Source organism: Gopherus flavomarginatus, chromosome 19, assembly GCF_025201925.1.
Source record: "Gopherus flavomarginatus isolate rGopFla2 chromosome 19, rGopFla2.mat.asm, whole genome shotgun sequence".
Classification (NCBI taxonomy): Eukaryota; Metazoa; Chordata; order Testudines; family Testudinidae; genus Gopherus; species Gopherus flavomarginatus.
Genome location: NC_066635.1, coordinates 4106097 through 4127713, shown reverse-complemented (window position 1 = coordinate 4127713; position 21617 = coordinate 4106097). Strand labels below are relative to the sequence as shown.

The 21617-nt window shown below is 47.5% G+C and overlaps 1 protein-coding gene across 1 annotated transcript; it reads left to right on the top strand.

Annotated features, from left to right (window-relative positions):
- The first annotated feature begins 16824 nt into the window (after positions 1–16824).
- On the top strand, positions 16825–20389 carry LOC127037358 (C-C motif chemokine 4-like). Its single transcript, XM_050928980.1, has 3 exons — positions 16825–18908; positions 19340–19454; positions 19912–20389. Exons 1-3 carry the CDS (start codon positions 18836–18838, stop codon positions 19997–19999), a joined length of 276 nt encoding a protein of 91 aa, XP_050784937.1. The 5' UTR covers positions 16825–18835; the 3' UTR covers positions 20000–20389.
- Positions 20390–21617: the final 1228 nt, after the last annotated feature.

Sequence of the window (21617 nt, the reverse complement as noted above, 5' to 3'; positions counted from 1 at the left end):
CTGCGGGGCCCCACTGGAAACAGGCCTGTTTGACCGTTTCATTTTGAGCCCCATCAGTTAGCCAGATTTTATTCCATTTATTGTGTGCCATGTTAATTTTATATTCTAATTTTTTGATCAAAATGCCATGTGGTACCAAGTCAAATGCCTTGCAGAAGTCTAAGTATATTATGTCATTTTATCTACCAAACTTCTAATCGCATCAAAAAAAAATCCCAAATTAGTTCAACAGCCTCTATTTTCCATAAATCCATGTTGATTTGCATTACTTACATCAGCCTCCTTTAGTTCTTTATTAACAGAGTCCTATATCAGTCACTCCGTTATCTTGCTCGGGATCAATGTCAGGTCTATAATTAACCAAGTCATTCTGTTTAAAGAGGAGTTGGAACAATTTGTATAGTGGGGTTGCTGAGAGCCATTGAACCAAGCTGTATATCCTGTATATAATGCATCACATGCATCCAACGAAGTGGGTATTCACCCACGAAAGCTCATGCTCCAAAACGTCTGTTAGTCTATAAGGTGCCACAGGACTCTTTGCTGTATATAATGGAAACCACCCCCGGTACTCTGAGTTCCTGCACCTGTGCCGGTTTACGCTTTTTAAAAATTGGTACAACATTACCTTTCTTCCAGTCTTCTGGACCTTCCTCAGTGCTCCAAGACTTACTGAAAATCAATATTAACAGTACAGTGAGCTCCTCGGCCAGCTCTTTTACAACTCTTGAATGAAAGTTATCTGGATCTGCTGATTTAAAAATGTATGACTTTTGTTTGTTTGTTTCCTATTTATAACTTCAGACCTTGGTGTTTGGCATCACGTTCCTTGCTTGTAGCTGCAATCTACAAGCCATACTCCAAGGAGCTGGAGGGAAAGGGATCAAGGTCAGTCTGGACAAAGACAATGTTAGATCAATCAAAACAAAAGATTTTGGTCACGCCCCCTCGGCTGACAATATAAAGCTCAAGCCTGCAAAAGGCGCAGCAGTTGCTGAAATGAGGTCACTGGAGAATGATGCAAAAAGAACAGGAGTACTTGTGGCACCTTAGAGACTAACAAATTTATTTGAGCACGAGCTTTCGTGGGCTAAAACCCACTTCATGGGATGCTGAGCTGGAGAAGTCATCAGGATGGGGATTTCCCTTGCCAGGTTTATCCCAGATGTCTTGCATGACTAGAAGAAGTCTTGGCATGACTAGAAGATCACCTAAAGAAAGACTCAATGTTCCACTGGGATGCTCAGTGAGATTCTGTCTTCACCAGTGTGAACCATCTCGTCTCCAGTGGAAGCTCGTTTGCAAACTATGGTATAAATGAAGAAGTGGATGCATCTAAATGAGGACTTGGGGATTCCATACATCCAAGGAAATAAATTTTGCACAGCTCAAAAAGGAGAGCTCTGCCCATTGTCCGGCTATGGGTTACGCTTACCGCCCATATGTGCCTGGGAGAAACCTGACCTCTTTGCAGACAATCATAACAAAACTCCTAGCTGGAGCACCACCAAGGCTACAAAGAAAGAAGTTGTAGCTGCAGAAATTCAATACGGTGATTAAACACAGTCTAGATGACAGTTTTATTCAACAGGGACCTTATAGTGCCTTTGACCATAGCGTGTGACCCAGGGAGAAACCAGAAGATGGTGACAATCCTTACAGTATGATATCCATGTTAGCTATGTCTTAAAACTGCTTGAATAATGCAGTTCACAGAATCACAGAATATCAGGGTTGGAAGGGACCACAGGAGGTCAACCCTGAACAATCAGGTTCTGAAATATTTAGTAAAGGAGGGGGAAATGCAATCCATATTACAAATGAATTTGATCTGATTTCTTTTTCTTTCCTTTCAGAAAGGATGTGACATTATTAGTGATATTGCAGATAGTTTTGCCTAATTGTGTGTATCAATATAAAGCAGCGCGTGGAGAAATGCTTATTGTCAACTGCGGTGCAGTTCTCTTTAGAATCTGAGCATATCACCAATAAAGTTGGTACCCTTCCTGTATCCCTCTGAGGCCTGGTCTACCCTTAAAAATTAGAACAACCTAGCTACATTGCTCATGACTGTGAAAAATTTCGCACTCTGAGTGCCATAGTTAGGTCGACCTAACTCCTAGTGTAGACGCAGCTAGGTCTATAGAAAAATTCTTCCATCAACCTGTTACCGCCTCTTGGAGAGGTAAATTAACTACACTGGCAGAACAAAACCTTCAGCTGATGTAGGAAGCATCTACACTACAGTGCTCCAGACACGTAGTTGAAGCACTGCAACTGGGCCCTGGTAGTGCTTGTAGTATAGACACAGTGAGACTCAAAATCATTCTTCTAGGTGTAGCTGTTGCCTCTGGGCCCCATTGTATATCATTATTAATAATGATTCTCAGCTCTTCTATAGCACTCTTCATCAGTTGGGCTCAACGCGCTTTACAAAGGAAATAAGTATTGTTGTCTGGGGAAACTGAGGCATGGGGCGATGATGTGACTAGCTCAGGGTCACCCAGAAGGGCTGTGGACAAGCCAGGAATAGAATAATAGAACTATAAGGCTGGAAGGGTGACCTCAAGAGATCACCTAGGACTACGTATCCTGAGACCATCCCTGACATCTGTTTGTGCAACTGGTTCTTAAAAACCTCCAGTGACGGGGATTCTACGACCTCCCTTGGAATCCTGTTCCAGAGTTTAACCACTCTGAGAGTTAGAAAGGATTTTCCCCCTCCCCAATATCTAACCCAAATTTCCCTTGCTGCTGATTAAGACCATTACCTCTTGTGCTGCCTTCTGTAGACATGGAGAATAATTGATCACTGTCCTCTTTAGAACAGCCTTTAACATATCTGAAGACTGTTACCAAGTCCCCCTTCAGGCTCCTTTTTGCGATACTAAACAGGCCCAGTTTTTTTTTAAACTTTCCTCACAGGCAATGTTTTCTAGACCTTTAATCATTTTTGTTGCTCTCCTCTGGACTTTCTCCAATTTGTCCACATCTTTCCTAAAGTGTAGTGCCCAGAACTGGACCCAGTGCTCCCGCAGAGGCCTCACCAGTGCCAAGCAGAGTGGGACAATTACCTCCCATGTCTTAGGTACGACACTCCTGTTAATACACCCCAGAATATTTGCCTTTTTACAATTGTTGGCTCATATTCAATTTGTGATCCACTGTCACCTCAGGATCCTTTTCAGCAGGGCTATTGCCTAGCCAGTTATTCCCCATTTTGTAGCAGTGCATTTAATTTTTTCCTTCCTAAGTGTAGCACTTTGCGTTTGCCTTCACTGGATTTCATTTAGTTAGATTGGAGAGCTGCTCTGAAATTGTCGAGGTTGTTTTGAATTCTAATCCTGTCCTTGCAGTCTTCTCCCCATGTAGTACTTACAATCTGGGATCAAGTCTCCTCTTAATCTTCTCTTATTCCTGGGTTGAAGGGGTACTTTATAACTTTATAACTGAGGCAAGGATGTTTTGGGGGATGGGAGAATCGAAAGGAAAAGTGAGAAATTATTTAAAAGAGCAAGGGTGTATTGAGGATATGGACAAATTGGAAAGAGTCCAGCGAAGGGCAACAAAAATGATTAGGGGGCTGGAGCACATGACTTATGAGGAGAGGCTGAGGGAACTGGGCTTGTTTAGTCTGCAGAAGAGAAGAATGAGGGCGGATTTGATAGCAGCCTTCAACTACCTGAAGGGGGGTTTCAAAGAGGATGGAGCTCAGCTGTTCTCAGTGGGGGCAGATGACAGAACAAGGAGCAATGGTCTCAAGTTGCAGTGGGGGAGGTCTAGGCTGGATATTAGGAAACACTGTTTCACTAGGAGGATGGTGAAGCCCTGGAATGGGTTACCTAGGGAGGTGGTGGAATCTCCATCCTGACAGGTTTCAGGGTAGCAGCCGTGTTAGTCTGTATCCGCAAAAAGAACAGGAGTCCTTGTGGCACCTTAGAGACTAACAAATTTATTTTAGCATAAGCTTTCGTGGGCTACAGCCTACTTCTTCGGATGCATAGAAGGGAACATACATTGAGGAGATATATATACAGATATAGAGAGCATGAAAAGGTGGGAGTTATCTTACCAACTCTGAGAGGCCAATTAAGTAAGAGAAAAAACTTTTGAAGTAATAATCAAGATAGCCCAGTACAGATAGTTTGATAAGAAGTGTGAGAAGACTTACATGGGAAGATAGAGTCAATGTTTGTAATGACTCAGCCATTCCCAGTCTCTATTCAAGCCTAAATTGATTGTATCTAGTTTGCATATCAATTCAAGTTCAACAGTTTCTCACTGGAGTCTGTTTTTGAAGCTTTTCTGTTGCAAAATAGCCACCCTCAGGTCTGTTATTGAGTGACCAGGCAGGCTGAAGTGTTCTCCTACTGGTTTTTGAATGTTATGATTCTTGATGTCAGATTTGTGTCCGCTTATTCTTTTGCATAGAGACTGTCCGGTTGACCCGACTTGACAAAGCCCTGGCTGGGATGATTTAGATGGGGATTGGTCCTGCTTTGAGCAGGGGGTTGGACTAGATGACCTCTGAGTCCCTTCCAACCCTGATATTCTATGATTCTATCAGGATTTAAAGGGGGTTGGGGGTTGAGTGTTACTCCCTTAAAATAGGGTGCATTGTGGAATTATTGGTTGTGCTCACAAGTATGTATAGTTTGCATGGAGGAGAAGAGGTGTCTCCGGGGGGACGGGTTGTGTCTTTTGCTCTTTACACACAAATAATGTGAACAAACCACACCGGCATCATTGGGTCCCAAATAGCCATCAGATACACCAGGCCCTGGCTAGGCTGGGGCAACTTCTAAAACACAGAGCACAGTGTGCGCCACCATGAGGCTCACACACTATTTAAAGGGATACTACCCTATTCCTCTGCACTACAACGGGGCTGAGAGATTCGTTCCCATACTTTTTCTATCCTTCTTTATGACCTCACCCAGGGTTGGGTCAAGGGTTGGGCAAGCAGGCCGGTCACCCAGGGGGCAAGGGGCTTCTGTTGTTCTCCTATGATTGGCCAGCCATTTTTGCTTCACTTGGCCAGGGGTGGGCTTGGCTTGTTGGTTGGTATTTCAGGCCCATTCCTGTCCCAGGACAGTGGGTATGGACTAGCTAGCTTGGCCTCAGTGGTGGGAAAGCCTTGAGTTATGCAAGGCTCAGAGGTCGAGGGACATGCTCTGTGAGATGCTTGGCAGCCCCGTGATCTGTCTTGAACCAGGAGTTTGAGTCCGGTTAACACTGGGAAGCTCCAGGCTGTTTCTCACACAGATTTCAGGTTTCATACTTTGTCAGGTTCCAGCTCAAGGACTCATCTCAGGCACCAGAACTTGACAGAACTGTCTCACTGCTGAGCAGGACGTGGTGAGGTGTGTCTGTCCTCTGGCTCCCTCGGATCCTTTCAGGGTGTGACAGAGCAGGAAATGCGGGTTCACACCTGGCGACGGCAGAGTCTGACGTTGGCTGGAGCCTCCTGCTAGCAATGGTCTGGTGCCATGCTGACACCTGCGATATCCCAGTGCCTTTGCTATCACTGACCATGAGGTGGTGCGATCTCTCTTCAGAGCCTGGTGGCTGGGGTCACCGGGTCACCCTGAGCAGACCCATTCTTTGCTTTGCAAGATCCCAGAGGCGATGAGGGTGCACCAGTTGCAGGGCCTCTAGCCTCATGCATGCTGAGCAGGAGAGGTATGAAACCTCTAGGTTGCAACACCCTTGGGATGTGCAGGGCACACAGCTCTTGGTGCCTTTCCCTTGATGCCCGGAGGGTGGGGTCCCTCTGCTTTCCAAGTGTCTGGTGCAGATAGATCTGAAGGGGCCAATTACAGCTCAGTCTGGACAATGAGCCCTTTGAGGGAAGTGAAAGCCAAGGCTGAGAGCTGGAGTCAGGCACGGGGCAAGCTGGGCTCCGTCCACTTCAGAGAGAACAACAACAGCGAAGCAGCTTGACCTCCAAGCTGCCCCAGAGATGGGAAACATGCCCCAGCCTCGGAGGCAGCCTGAATCAAACTAGCCACCCACAACTAGCCTGGATCTGCCTCCAGGCAGCATCCCCAGCGCTGCAGGAGACTCACCCCGCACAAGGCTCCCATGAGCCCCTTGGGATTTCCTGGGCAGGTCCGCCTGCACTGGGCAGCCAGCCGTCAGTGGCCAGCTGTGACAAGGTGAGCTCGACCTGGGGTAATGGGGCTAGCCTGGGACTTGGGGAACCAGGGCTCTGTTTCCTGCTCTGCCACACGCTCTCTGTGTGACCTTGGGCAAATCACTTGGCCTTCCTTTGCCTCAGTCCCACCTGTATAACAGGGATAACGGCACTGAGCTGCCTCCTGGGGAGGGGGAGGGCTGACAATACACTGGCACTTGTGAGGCACTCAGATGGATAGTATGAGTGGAGCACTGTGAGATCTGGGGTTGTCATAAGGGGCCGTTGCCAGCTGGTGTGAGCTGACTTTGCTTGGGGCATATAAAGGCCATTTAAAGCCACCTTTGTCTTGTTCTGAGTGGGACTAAGCTGGATCTGAGGATCAAACTTTATAATAGCATCTCCTCAGCAATCTGGCCCTCAGGAGGATGCTTAGGGTCACATTCTGCAAGGCTGTGGGACAAAACATTTCCAGGCTGGAAAGTTCTGCCCTAGGAGCACTGACTCTGCCTGTGATTCTGTGGCCCCTTTACACACCTGGGGGAAGTTCCAGAGCCAGGAGAAACCTCCCAGCCTCTCCTGGGCAACTTTGACCCACTTTGAGTCCAGCCACACCAAATGCCACAGAGGCAAAAGTGCCTTCTTCCCTCTTGGGGGATGGAGGGGGCCAACACTCACACACACACACGCCCAGTTCATATCCTGTTGCGCACAACTCGTTTGCTCCACTCTTGTTTACACCCGCACAGCATCATCCACACTGTCAGAGTGTCGTCGTGTGGTTTTCACACTCCTCTGCGCTCTCTGGCACAGACACGGTTGTGACCTGCAAAGGCAAAGGAAATCAAGTTGTGTATCCCCTCCCCCCGCCTCTTTGCTTCTTCACAACAACTAGAGAAGCCCTGCCAGGCTTATTTCTTTTAAATCTGCTTTTTATTTCCATTTTAGCAATCTTGGGAATGTCAAACCTGGTCTTTGCTGGTTTTGCTGGATGACCTGGATGTTCACATTGAGAAACATGGGGCTGCAATAAACATCGCCCAGCACTCCATTCTGGCCATTCTCCATGGTGAAATGAGCACAGCTAATGCTTTCTGTTATGTTCACCACAGACATAGAGAGAAGGTAGATAACAAATACTAAATATTCTTGCTGGAAGGTTGCAACAGAACACAACTTTTATTCTTAGACTCTGGAATGATAACCTACAGCATCCAAAAACAGAAAGAGAGAAAGCAGGCTGCTCCGTAATGCAGCGAAGCACTATTCAGCCACCTTGTGCTAGGCTGGCTCTTTCTTGATGGACTATTGCTCTCACGTGGCATGTTTCCATGCAAGCAGGACCAGGAAACGTTCCTCCCACTCTCCCACACAATCGCCACACTTTCCTGCATCCCTTCTGTTGCTGTTGCAGCTGGATATACTCTGCTTCCAGATTTCCTGACTGATTTCCCCCAGCTGGACCCAGTATCAGAGCCGTTAACCTGTGTGAGGGACACAGTCACTGTGTTGTGGGTGAACTGTAGGGTGAGGAGGAGGAGAGGACGGGCGCAGAGGGAGCATCAACACCAAGACCCCTGGTCATTAGCAACATGGTGAGAGGGAACAGGGCAAACACATGGGGACAGCGGATGGATCTAATTGGCCCTAGCTGCCCTCATTCTGCAGTCCCTTCTTAGTCCTGACCTGCAGCATTAGAGCTTCCTTAAATGGAGCCCATCAGCTGTCAGTCAGGGATGTTACCACAACCGCCTTCCTGCCCACTCAGGTCACTTTCTCCTCCCGGCCTCGCGGGAAGGCTGCAGGTTCCTCTTTCTAGTGAGCCCTACAGAGAGGTTCCTGACCGTCCTTGGTGCTCTGCTCAGCCCATCCCCTAACTCCCTCAGCCGTCTCCCTCTTCGTTCCCTCCCCTCTGGGGCAGACAGAGAATTTGGAGCTTTGCAATAATCACAGGGTTCTCCAACCCGGTACAGAAACTAAGGGTAAAAATGACAGCAAGAGAAGTAAATATCCCCCCACCTCTCCTAGGCGGCGGCTCTCTACAGGCAGAGCCGGCTCCAGGTTTTCTGCCACCCTAAGCGGCGGGGCGGGGGGAAATAAAAAGCTGAGCAGCGGCACTTTGGCGGCAGCGCTATTGTGCTGCTACAGTCTTCGGTGGCAGCTCAAATCAGAATGGAGGGACTGAGGGATCCGCCACCGAATTCTCTCTATATTGGCCGCCCCAAGCAGCTGCTTCCTTAGCTGGTGCCTGGAGCCAGCCCTGTCTACGGGGGCCCTTTGCCAGCAGGAGCTAGGGGGCAGCTCCCCAAGAAATGGGGAGGGCCAGGAAGGAGCTGAGAGAGGACTAGGACTCAGCAGTGACCCAGGACAAGGCCAGCTAGACTGAGGGGATGTGCAGGTCTCCCAGCTCCATGCCATGGGAGGACACTATCATAAGAGCTTCCCAAGGTTTATTTTGCTTCATTCTGGGTCTTACCATTGGCCCGGATCCTCAAAGGCATTTAGGCACTTCCAGAGCTAGGTGCCTAAATCCCTTTGAGGAGCTGGGCTGTAGCACCTAGGAGCCCCCGTCCCAGCGGAGGACGCCATTGTGCTAAGTGTTGAACCGATACAGGACAAAGGGACAGTCTCTGGCTGTAACGGGGCACACAACCCCCCCACCCCAGCAGCCAGGAAGGGGCTGCAGAGCAGCCATGGGCTCAAGCAGCCCTGCCCCACCAGCGAGGCCTGGCAGGCCTGGAGACAGGGCCTTACAAAGGTGGAGGGCCGGCGCAGCAGAGAGCAGCACCGAGAAGAGGACAGACCTCTGCTCTTGCAGAGCATAGCAGGGGACAAAGGCTGCTCATGTGCCCAGGGCCAGTCTGAGCACAAAGCGGGTCAGACTGCAAGCACCTGCTCTAGAACTCCTGTGGGCCACTTGCCTGAGGACACCAAGCTGTATGATGGGCTGCGGCTTACTGCCAGCTCCAGGGAGGGAGAAGGACAGGCATGTCGGGCTCGAAGGGATCTCATGAAGTCATAGCCTGGTCCCCTGTGCTGAGGCAGGACCAAGTATCCCTACATCACCCCTGGTCTGTCCAACCAGTTCATAAAACCCTCCAATGACGGAGATTCTTCCTTTCCCACTTTTGGGACCTACGGCTGTGTGTGATCCAAGCCCCTCAGACCAGACCAGAATGTGGCTTGCCAGGGAAGTGTTTCTTTTCTCCTGAGCCCTGGACGGGCTAATCTCCAGTGGAACCCAGCCAGAGAGCTAGTTTCCACACCGTATGGCAGACCACCGAGACCACACAAAAAGGGGTTGAGTACAGGATCCAGTCACACCCTAAGGGGGATGCACTGTGGAGGGACTAAACCCATGATGCTGCCCCTCAGAATTTACAATCCAAGTCAGTTTAGGGCTTATCTACATGTAAAACACTGCAGTGGTGCACTGCCACCCTTCAGCACAGACACTACCTCCAATTTGCTCATCGGTGCAGGTACTCCACCTCCTAGCCAGGCGGTAGCTAGCTCTGCAGCAGAATCCCCCATTGACCTGCCACGGGCGTGCAGAATCAGTTAGGCGGTATAGCTGCCTCTCTCAGGTGTGTAAATTCCTAGTGCCAGAGATCCACAACCTGCTATGATTGACGTCAGTGGCAGAGTTGATGCACATTTTACATCAACAAGTGTTTTTTGACTGAAAAGGACTTATCGGACAGTGAGAACATTTTGGCAGAAAATGTTCAGATACTTCAACAAATTTCAATTTTTAGTCAAAATGAAATTTTGTTTTCTTTTTGTAGCCCCTTCCTTTTCCAGGGAATGAGGGGGACAAAACATTGTGAGTGGTTGGGTTTTTTGTTTGTTTTTTTTTCCATTTGATTCAGTTTATTTTGTAAATGGAAAATTTTCAAAATGTTTCATTTAGCTGGGTTTCAACAACCACCAAAAAAGAAAACACAAGAAAATGTCCATGAAAAATGTTAGGGAGAAAATGAAAACTTCATTTCCTTAGAATATGTTTTGCAGAAAATACTGTTTTTTTTCCCCTCAATCCTAGCTAATGGCAATGAGCCCATTGCCCTCAATGGAAGTGGATTTGAGCCTTTGGGCCGTGAGTGATACATTTACAGACGCACTTGCCACAACATCTTCTGGTAAGAGACTCCCAGCTGGCCAACCCTGGTGTAACACAGTTTATAAGAAATCTGATAAAGGACCAGTTGTGTAAGAGTGCAAGCACCATTCATTGCTCACCATGGAGGAGATTTCAGGATGGCTGCATTCTCCTCTTCACTTCCAGCTCTCATCTCTTCGTGTGGTCCAGATTCTCCACCTCACACGTGGTTTCCTGATCACCTCTGGTTGTGGGATTCATACCAGAGTGGAGCCCGAGACATTTAGTCATGCAGAAACCCCCTTTATTTCTCCAGACATGTCAGGAACGTGGCTCTAATCAATTCACATTTCTGCCTTCGGACACATTTCTCAGCCCTTTGCAGAGAGTGATGGAGCCCGACGACATCGTCACCTTCCTGGCTTTCACTAAATGCCAAACACCACCTGAGAGGTTAGACTTTGTCTCCTCCCTCCACCTATTTGTGTCTTTTTCCTTCCCTGTCTTATTTCCTCTCTCTCCCTGTTTTCTTTCTGTCTGCGGAGTGTCTGGCTTAGCCGGCCAGGACAGTATATGTTGTAACACTGCTGTAAGCCTGTGACCAGAAAGATGCAGCTAAAAGCAATGCCCTAAACAACCCAAGGCAGGTACAAGTTTTCCAGCTCTTGGCGTGGCTGGGAAGACTGTGCCGGGCCTATGTTTTTCCAGCAGTGATGTTTGCAAGTGTAACCCTTCTGCCAGGTGGAGCCGGCAGCAACAAAGGCTGGATTCAGCATCTAGGGGGTCCTCTTAACAATACAAAACAGAACCAGCTTTAGCCTCCCACCTAGGAACCTGGGGAAATTACACGCCACCCCTGGGCACCTTTCAGAGGCCACACTTCCCCTCTCGCATGCACTGAGTCTGTACACAATAAAATAAACCGTGTGTTGAAAGGGGTAGGGACCTGAGCTTTTATTTGGAAAAACACCACACCCACTATGCAAAGCATGTAACCGTAAGCAAACGCCCACCCCACAGTACGTTGGACAGTGGCCTTTGCCTCAGTTTCCCACTTTGTGGTATGAAAAGTCAATGAATGAATGTCCCTTTTAACAGGCCACGCCCCTTTCCCTCTGCTGCACCCCACTCCCAGTTGGTTGGCCTTAGTCAGTGCAGACCCAGAGTTCAGCGATGCATTCAGATGGGTGTTCACCTCCCACCCCCGAAAAGGGGATGGGGGAGCAACACGCAACACCTCTGTTGCCGCTGCCACCTCTGCAGGTGGCTTGCTGCTGCTAGGCCTGCCACTCCTTGCCACTTGCATCTTTGCCACCACCGGCTGCTCACTGCCACCTCTGCTGCTGCTTGCCACTCCCTGCCACTTCTCCCTGTCCCCCATCTTAGCCCAGTTCTTAGTGATTGCACTAGTGGGGAACCTCTGTGCAACTACCTCTTCGTTGTCTTTTATTGCAACATGGTCCTCATACCAGGTCTCAGGCGTAGCTCCTAGACCTGCTCACTAGTGATTTCAGATCTAGTTCATGAAGCAGAAACAAGGACCCTGGATGGAGTCCAGTCAGCTCTCTCTTAAACACTGGAGCAGGCAGTGTCTAGGACTCTTAAGGCAGGATCCACATAAGAACATCAGAACAGCCAGACTGGGTCAGACCAAAGGTGCATCTAGCCCAGTATCCTGTCTACCGACAGTGGCCAGTGCCAGGTGCCCCAGAGGGAATGAACAGAACAGGGCAATTATCCAGTGATCCTTCCCCTATCACCCATTCCCAGCTTCTGGCAAACAAAGGCTAGGGACACCATTCCTGCCCATCCTGGCTAATAGCCATTGATGGACCTGTCCTCCATGAACTTATCTAGCTTTTATTTATTTATTTATTTTTAAACACACTTTCAAGTAAGAACACCTTTCTCTACCCCCTATCTCTTTTACTGGGATTCGGCATCCATAACCCTGCTTAGCAAGCGAGTTAGAGTGACCCCGTCACTCAGGGCAGGATAAGCACAGTTCTGCCTCCCTTTACTCATATAATAGAGATAACAGCATTGCATCACCCCTGCACTCAACACTAAAGTGGTTTGTAACCCAGCACCAGCCACAATGGATCACTTCGGGAAATCAGCTCCATCTGCTGACCCCTAAGCAAAGTGGCTGTGTCTATGCAAATACAGTCTGCTCCTGAAATCTCCCCCCTCTCCCCTTTGGATGGCAGGGGAGAGCTCATCCAGACCCCGTTTACACAAGTGAGAGTCAACACCACAGACAGAAACTGCATTTTCAGTCTTGTCCTTTTCTTTCGTTTTCTGTGTGTGGGTTTGTCCTGCTTTGTCTTCTAGGAAATGGGATCAGTCTTCCACACAGCAGCAATAACAACTGCTTTAGGTGCCCATCTCAACTAATGGCTTCTGCTTGCCCCAAAACGGACAGTTCTGACCAGCTTTGATACCATCTAAGGGACAGTCAGACACGGGCTTTTTTCCCTTCTACAGCCTCTCTTCATGTAAACGAAAAGGAAGAGGGCTAGTACTGAAATGGCAGCTTTACTTTACATTTCAAAGGGTTTAACTGGCTTTCCGTCTTTGCTGTCTCTTTAAAAACATGTTTAATGGCGAGTTTGCCAGGGCACCGAGCAGACAGGTTTCTGTCTACCAACCCCCGAACCTTGTTTAAAACTGTCTTGTGTTGGACAGTTTCAGGATCATGGGAAACCTTTGACTCTTCGGTTCCATATAGTCCATGTAAATAAATGCAGCAGCCTCAGACATATCTCGTGGTAGAATCTGCTTCAGAATCCAGGGAGTTTTTTTGGTTTTTTCCCTTCAGAGCAATTCTCATCCCCTCACACTGCAACCTGCTATAAATAACAGCGCGAACTCACTTCCTTTCTCAGCAGCTTCTTCAATTCACCCATCTCAATGAAACACACGAAAAACTTCCCCGTTTTTGTCCAGTCACGTTTATCTTGGGCATTTCTTTTTCTTTGCTTTTTATTTTAAGGGTTTTGGAGCCTACAAAACGGCAGAACTCTGACACTGCATGCAAATCACCGCTGATCAGTGTTATCCTGCCTTTATCCAATGCCAGTGGGAATCTCGCCAGAGCAAGGTCAGAGGGCCTTTGAAAACGTCCACGGTGCTGGACAGGAGCAAGTACAGGCTCTGAGCTGAGCATAGGATTTGCTTGCAGACACTCAGCACCAGAGCTGATTGAAATAGGGGGAAAGCAATTCTTTGCCAATCATGAAAAAAAAATTGCTTTAAATTGAAAAACAATAACATCATTCATTGAGAATGTCCGTGGAATCCATGGGCAGCGGGTGAACTCTGCCTTTGGGGAAACTATCCCCGCGACCACGCCCCTTCCGCCTGAGGCCCCACCCCCTTGCTCATTGTACCCCCGTGTGCCTCCCTCCATCCCCCCATGTCCAGAGACCCAAGTGTGCCCACCCCTCGGAAGATCCCCAGCCGGCCTTCCCCAGCCACGCCTGACCCCCAGGCCACCTTGGGGCCACTGCAGCCCCTGGTTGCCAGCCTGAGCCCTGGGCTCCAGGCTGCCAGCCCGAGCTGAGCCCTCACCAGCTTCCAAAGAGAGAGGCAGCGAGGACAGGACCTTGGGGCCAAGTGTGGTCGGGGCCACAACGCGGGTTAGGGGAGGTTGGTGGAATTCCAGCCAGCTGCATATAGCACTTCTAGATCTGTCTTTGCACTTCCCTGGCCCAGTCGGTGTAGTATCTGAGGACCTCCCAAATGTTCATTCATCTGTCCTTCCCTCCCCACTGTGAGGTAGGACCCTGTTACCATCCCCACCTGACAGATGAGGAACTGAGGCCCAGAGAAATTAGGGCCCAGAGATCCTCAATGGTATTTGTGCTTAATAGAAGTTAGGAGCCAAAATACTTCTGAAGGTCTGGGCAACTTGGCCATGGTCACCCAGGGACTCAGTGGCAGAGTCAGGAATTGAACCTAGATCTCCTAAATTCCATTCCAGTGCCTTAAACACATGATCATCCTTCCTCCATATAGTATGCATCAAAGCACTATGCAGCTGATTGGGGTTAGTGGTTAAAAAATCTCCAGATCAGATACAGTATCTAGTAGAGACTGGGCAGGGACTGAAACGCAATTTTGAATGTATTGAAACTGCAAATTTTGAAGGAATTCCCTTGGTAAAGTCATGTGATCAGGGGAGAACCCTGAGAGTTACTTTTTGCTTTTCATTATGTGATATTTCTTTTGGCCTGATTATTCATTCTCAGAGCTTCTTTCCGTTTCTCTTTGGTTTCAGTTTCCAGTAGTGCCAAAATCAGGCATTCAACAGTCATGAGTCAGACCCATAGATTTAAAATAATCAATGTCGGTTTCTTTTTCTTTGCCTGAGCCTCTAGGGTACACTCACTTCACATCGTCAATTTTTTCTCTGAAATCATGAGGGCTAGAAACGTATATTTTCTGTTTTTTTTTTTTTAAGTAAAAGCTGAGATTCGCACACAATTTCTTGATAAACACTGTGAAAGTTGGCACCCCCTGAGTTTCACACTGTGGCACAACTAGAACAGGGCAAAGGACGAGAAAAAGTATTTGCAATTATTTCAGTGACCTCTAATTATGACATTGACTCGATTGTGCCCACACACCCTTTTGCTTCACTTGCTGCACACATTCCTGCTAGTGAAATTACAGCTGTGTGAATAGCTGATTTTTTTAGTCACTGGCAATGCCAAACAAAAACCAAAAAACAATCAGTTCAACTCAAAGAAACCAAAAATGTCCTGACTTTTCAGCAAATAGAACGAGTTGGTGAAGTTTCATTTTGAGTTGAATTAAGTGCTTCATTTGACATCTTTTTAACCTTTTTGCTAAAAGCAAAGGAAAAGACGAGGTGGATTTACAAAAACAGCAGAAATGATGGTGGTGCCCAGGCCTCCTGGTAACCTCTGAGCCAGTGTTTGGGAACCTACTTCAGATGTGGAGACCTGGGCTTGATCCTCACTTTGCCTGACGTGGAGACTTGAATTTAGGTCTCCCACATATCTGTATAGTGCCCAAGTCGCTGGACATCACCTCCTTCCCCGTCCCTCCATTTCAGTGAATGGCGGCTGAATCTGCCCAAACAATCAAAATGTGGCATATAAACACAGCTCTGTGTCTCTCCCTGGCTCCAGGATGAAGTCACACCCTCTGTAATGTTTGCTCCATTCTCAAACCCTGGAAGCTCCATGGTGGGGAAACACGGGTCACTTACTATGAGCAGTGATTGTGGTCCAACTGGCTCTAAACATTGTGATCGTTCTGTGTCCTATCTCGGTTGGAGGAGTCCTCTCGCCCTCGCAGGTGAGATGGCAGAACCGAATGTAGTGTTACGGCTCAATGCTGGGCACAAACAGTTTCCTGAGTCTTGGCTGTCCCTTCACTTTTCCGCTGTCAGCATGAGAGCAACGAGCCATCAGCTGCTGCTGCACTGGAAATTCCACCATCTCCTTACACTCACCCTCCACTCCACCTCCAGAGCCCCTAGAAAGAGACACATTCTCCAAGGTTCAAAAGACTATTCAGATACCTAATAAAGAAATATTTGACCTAAGCACTCCTTGTGGCTAATATTATAAATGGTAAAAACAACAAGGAGTCCTTGTGCCACCTTAGAGACTAACAGATTTATTTGGGCGTAAGCTTTCATGGGCTAAAACCCACTTCATCAGATGCATGGAGTAGAAAAATACAGTAGCAGGTATATGTACATGGTGCATGAAAAGATGGGAGTTGCCTTACCAAGTGAGGGGTCAGTGCTAATGAGACAATTCAGGTAAAGTGGAAGTGGGCTATTCTCAACACTCAGAATACCAAGGGAGGGAAAATCACTTTTGTAGTGGTAATGAGGGTATTAATCTGTTGGACTCAGTACTTAATAATGAAATCAGGTCTATCATGAGCTGTGATCGGGCACCAGTGATCCTACAATTTTCCTCTCCTGAGACAAATTGGACTTGTGAGATATGGAGACTGAACTCCTCCCTTCTGAATGATGAACTTTTTCAGCTCTATGTCACAGAAGAAATTTGGTTTTTATTCCAAATGCATGACACACCAGAGATATCCTATTCCATCCTATAGGAGACATTAAAAGCTTTTATTAGGGGCAGCAGGTAGAAAGAAGGCTAGCCCGGCTTGGCTCCGGGAATTAACCAAATGACGTAATGCTCTGGATTTCGAATGTGTGAGCTAGCCCGCCCAAGAAAATCTTAAAATATGACTCAATCTTCAGTATAAAGGAAATAGACCAACTTCCGCACGTGCTGAATTTGTTATTTTTAGACTCAGACAAACACACTGGAAGTTGGAGGGCAGAGTAGGGGAAATTCTCGCATACACATTAAACGGGAGAGGTCAAAGATCCTGAATAGTATCACTCAAATCAGAACAACAGTAGGTTATTACATGCTGATAGCAAAGGATTTCAATAGGTGGCAGGTACCCCCTCTCTCCCTAGGGGGGAAAACAAGCATAATTACAATGAATGCCTCTCCCAGGAGCCTTCTCATTCGGAATTTCCTCCCTAGCCATATTCCTCCCTTTCGTCTTACCAAAATCAACACTATGTTCAAGTCCTCCTTGTGGGGTGCGGGTGACAAACCCAGATTCTCCTTACACAGATTACAAGGCCCCATCACAGCAGAGGCATTCAGATTTCCCAGTTTCAAACTTTGCCATCAGGCACTAATTCTTACCCAAGCAGCACAGGGGCTCATTCCCGTGTGCTGCAGAGCCACCAGCTGGCTCCAGCTGGGAGCAGAATAGGCTGCTTCTTTACCCCTTCTCAACATACTGCAGATTCCCTAAAGAGCAATTGCCAACTCTTGTGGCAGCCAGGAATACTTGGCGTACGCCGTCTACTAAATTGAAACATGACCCCCTTCTACACACCAGCCTCGGTCTGTCTGCGATAACTCGAAACACTGAGCAGCAGGCAACCCCATCAACAGCCAGGTCGGATTAGGGGAGGGATTTTGAATTTATTGGGAGTCAATTTATTGAAAATGATGCTTTCCTGCCTTTTACAATATTAAAAGCCAGGTTCAATCTAGGCCCTAAGAAGGGGTGGCAATATATCCAGTGTAACCATGTCATCTCCCAGCTGTTTGGCCCGATGTCTGCGGTATCCCTGACCCACAGAAACTGCTTTCATTTCTCCAACACCTATGGCAACACTGTGCACGCACCGGGCCAGCCAAAAAAAGGAATGGGAAGAGGAACAAGGCCAATTACTTCCTGCTAACCAATGGAAACACATTTTAGCCAGTGTTCTGAGCTGCTCCTTTGAGCTCTGTGTACCATTCATCCAGCAGAAAATCACATGGAGGATGCATTGGAGCCCTCTCCAGCTGTTCAAAACAGGTGCTGCTAAGTCAGATTGATGTTGGTGCCTTGATGCAGCTGGTGGGAATGCACCTAGATCTGCGGTTTTGAGCAGGACTAAACTGCAGGGTTAATTTTTTTCCTATCAACTACAATTGTATTACAAGCTAAATACGTAATTTTAAACCCAATGGATGTTCACTGGAAGCTGAATAAATCTGAAAAACTTTGGCTCAGGAGAGCACTAACAATTGCTAAAAGACCAGTACTCCAAAAATGGGAATCCAAAAAGCAACCAACAATTGGAGACTGGAGCACAGACGTCATAAGGTTGACCACCCTGGAAATGCACCTGCCCCCCTTCTTTACCATTTCCTTCCCTCTCCGTCTCCAGCCCCCTCCTCTGAATTTTGCTTCTATTCTTTGCCTTATTTTAATCATTTTTCTTTAACTATTGGATTTTTATAAGTAAAACATGTTTGTAAATTCTGCAATACAAATCAGTGAGTTATCCGCTAACCATTCGTATTATATATACTAAACTGTTTAAAGCATAGCTCAGGTTAGGTAGCATGTGGTTAATATAATATAAGACGTGTGTGTGGTCTGAGAAGTTGGTGTATATTTAGTGATGTTTCTTTTTCCTATATATATTATTTTTAAAATGAATAAAAAGTTAATAGAAAAATAACAATAATCATAGCTTTTATGTCCTTTACTTTAGGAGGGATTGAGGAGTGTCCCTTAAATAGTTTGGGGGCTGTCTAGGGATACTCACCGTGTTCTGTGGTTTTGGAGTGAGCTAGGCACAGCAGTGTGTGTATATTCAGTAAACATGGTTACCTGGAACCCAGCTGTGCCTGTGGGTCTCTTCGTGTGATAAGATTGTCATTGTTGTGAAAAGCCCAAAAGGCCCAGTGTTGTGTTTTGAGGCGGGTTTGCAGAAGATAGGATATGAAACAATCATGCTGAAGGCAGCTCCTCCCCTACACTAGTGAAGTAACAGCAAGTTATGACTCAAATCTCAGCCCTTCGCAGCCACTCAGTTTTTCCTACAGTCAGCACAACGACACCCTGACATCAGCTGCCCAGCGCGCTGGAAATTCCCTCGCAATCTCCCTCCGCTTTGCCCCTGAAGGCCTATAAAAAGACAGATCGTCCTTGGGTGCAGCATCAGACAGAGAAGGAGTGCTCAAGAGTCCCTGGTCTGCTTCTGCTCCTGACGCTCGTCCTCACCCAACAGCAACATGAAGGTCTCCGTGGCTGCCCTCGCCGTTCTCCTCATCGCTGCCTTCTGCTCCCTGACCTCCTCTGCCCCAAGTGAGTCCAGCTTCTCTCCTCTCTTTCAGTGTTTCCCTTCGGAGAAGGAAGGAGAAATGTCATAGCCGGGAGATGGTTCCTCCTGCCAGCTCCTAGCCAGCAGGTTCTCGGTGGTCGAGGCAGGGCAAGGAGCTCTCTTCTGGGGAGGGGAGAGCCCCGGTGGTGTCAGGGCTACAGCCAGCAGCCCAACAAAGATCTGACAAGAACTTTCAGACCTGGGTGTGTCCAGGAAAGAGGAAAGGATGGAAGAAATTACTGGAGGAAAATCTCTCCCATTTCCCTCCTTCCTTCACCTCCTTTCCTCATCCCAACTCCCTATGGCTAGAAGTCTTCTCTTCCTGCTCCATCCCACGTCCCCCAGGCTGCTAGAGGGGCTTTTCTTTGCATACAGCTCAGCACACACTCATGTTTGTTATCTCCATCTCTCTCAGTTGGCTCCGATCCCCCGACTGCCTGCTGCTTTACCTACACGTCCCGGAAGATCCCACGCGGATTGGTGGTAGATTATTATGACACCAACAGCATGTGCTCCCAGACGGCCATAGTGTAAGTACAAATTTCAGACCCTGAGACAGAGATTTTTTCTCTCCCCCAGTTACTGGCCTTGGAGGTTTCTTAAGACCCACTGAATGTAGAAAGGAGGGTGGGCGGCTCTGGCAGAGACTCCACCAGAGAAAGAAAACAGAACAGACTAAGGATGTGCAATTTTCAAAAGCGCGAGGCTGCTGAGTCATTGAAGTCCCATTATCGGAAGTGATTGAGACATACAGGACCTGAGTCTCATTGAAAGTCGATGGCCCTTGTGCTCTGATGTGGCTAGATCACTTTTGAGAATGGGCCTTTGGCAGCTAAATCACGTAGATGTTTTGGAAAATGTTCCCCTAACCTATGGGATCTGGGTGCAGCTGGTATTAGTGAGAGAAGAGGTTTTAAAGGGAGACATTTGGTTCTCTCCACTCACAAAGTTCCCCTTGTTCTAATCCAAATGTTTTTCCTTTGGCAGATTTATCACCAAGAAGGGCCGTGAAGTCTGTGCTAACCCCAAAGAGGACTGGGTTCAGGAGTACGTGACCCATTTGGAACTGAACTGAGCAGAGCGGGGGACAGACCAGGGACCAAGCCTTGCCCAGCAATGAAAGTGTTAATGATCAAAGGGCACCCTTCCTGCTGGTGCATCTAGTGTTAGTGCCACTTGCTGACTTAGCGGAAATAACCTGACATATATAAACGTATTTAAAATATTATTTCACTCTATTTAAGAAATTTAATTTGCACTGAACTCTGAGCTAAATAGTGTACTATTTATGGATTAGTACACGGGGGTTTGGGGGCAGGTCACATGACATGGCTCCATTCACAGCTCAAATGTGAAGATTATTTAATATATTTTATATCAAACAGAACATTTCTTGTAATATTGAGCTATGTGATTTGATGGAGTGCTGAACGTAGATTATGAAGAATAAATATTTTTATATGAACGTCTTGTGTTTGCCTACTTGTTAATGTGGATCCTTTTGGGGAATGACACCTCTTATTATTAATAATGATATCGTTTCATAAGGGTCCATGCCCTTTTCTAGGCCAAGAAAACTACAAGCAATTTACAAATATACGTCTGATATTACACAAAGTGAGGTGAAGACAGGCAGTGGGGGAGTGAGGTATGAGAAAGACAGTTTACAATCATCAACTTTAGCACTTCCATATATTGGAACAGGGGTGGGAAATTTGGCAGGTGGGACACCCTGGTGTCAGGGAGATGCCTTTTGCTGCCCTCATGAAAACCCATCCAAATCTGACCCACTTTTAAGATTTTAAGCCTTGGAAAGATCACAGTTCAAACAGGCTCACACCTAGCTAGACTTTGGCGGCTAAACTCTTGGAACATTTCACCTGTACAGAGCATGCTCCAGTTCTGGGCTGCAGGAGCAGAGCAAGGCTTTCCTTGCAACTGATCTGCAGAGCTAATGGGGGCCCCTGGGGTACCGGGCACTCAAAATGAGAGCAGGGAGACTGTCTCCTCCATGCCCTCACTGACCCCACCCGGAAAGGAAGGAGGAGGAAGAGAAGACAGACTGATTCCAGTGTAGATGGATGAGGAGCAGTAGGCAGGACAGAGGAGGGATGATGGGGCAGATGGCAGGGGGACAGGCAGAAGCTGGGAGGGGCAAGAGTAGAATGCGAGGAGGAGAGGAGCAGCAGCCAGGCAGGTGGAGGAGAGGAGCAGGGGGAATAGAGACAGACAGTGATGTGAGCAGAAGGGTCTGTCTGTGATGGGGACCAATTTCAGAGACAAATACACAACCCCCTTGCTGAGAGTCGCCAACTCTTGTGTTGTTGTCACCATCTGTTCTCGTCACATTTGATGCTTTTCTTAAAGCCCCACCTCCTTGAGTCATGTGATGGCAGAAGACTCTCACGTTTCATTTAAAATCAAAGTTGGCCATGCTGGGTAATTTGGCATATTGCATTCAAAAACATTGGCATTGTCTCCTCAGTGACTGCGTAGCTCAGAGACTCTGGGGTCTGAATTAACAAGTCCTTCACCTCTTACTTGTGGCTTCAAAAGGGGCCAATTTCCCAAAGCTGAGAAAAATTATGAGCAAAATTGATTGGGAATAAAGCTTTATCCTGAAAAACATGGATGCCAGTTAGGAGCTCTTTGAGAAGAGTTTATTAGACGGCCAAACGTCACAATTCCAAAAT

Coding starts and splice junctions, on each gene's coding strand:
- LOC127037358 (XM_050928980.1), top strand. CDS start 18,836: ATGAAGGTCTCCGTGGCTGCCCTCGCCGTTCTCCTCATCGCTGCCTTC. Junction 18,909..19,339: donor CCTGACCTCCTCTGCCCCAA/GTGAGTCCAGCT, acceptor CATCTCTCTCAG/TTGGCTCCGATCCCCCGACT. Junction 19,455..19,911: donor TGCTCCCAGACGGCCATAGT/GTAAGTACAAAT, acceptor TTCCTTTGGCAG/ATTTATCACCAAGAAGGGCC.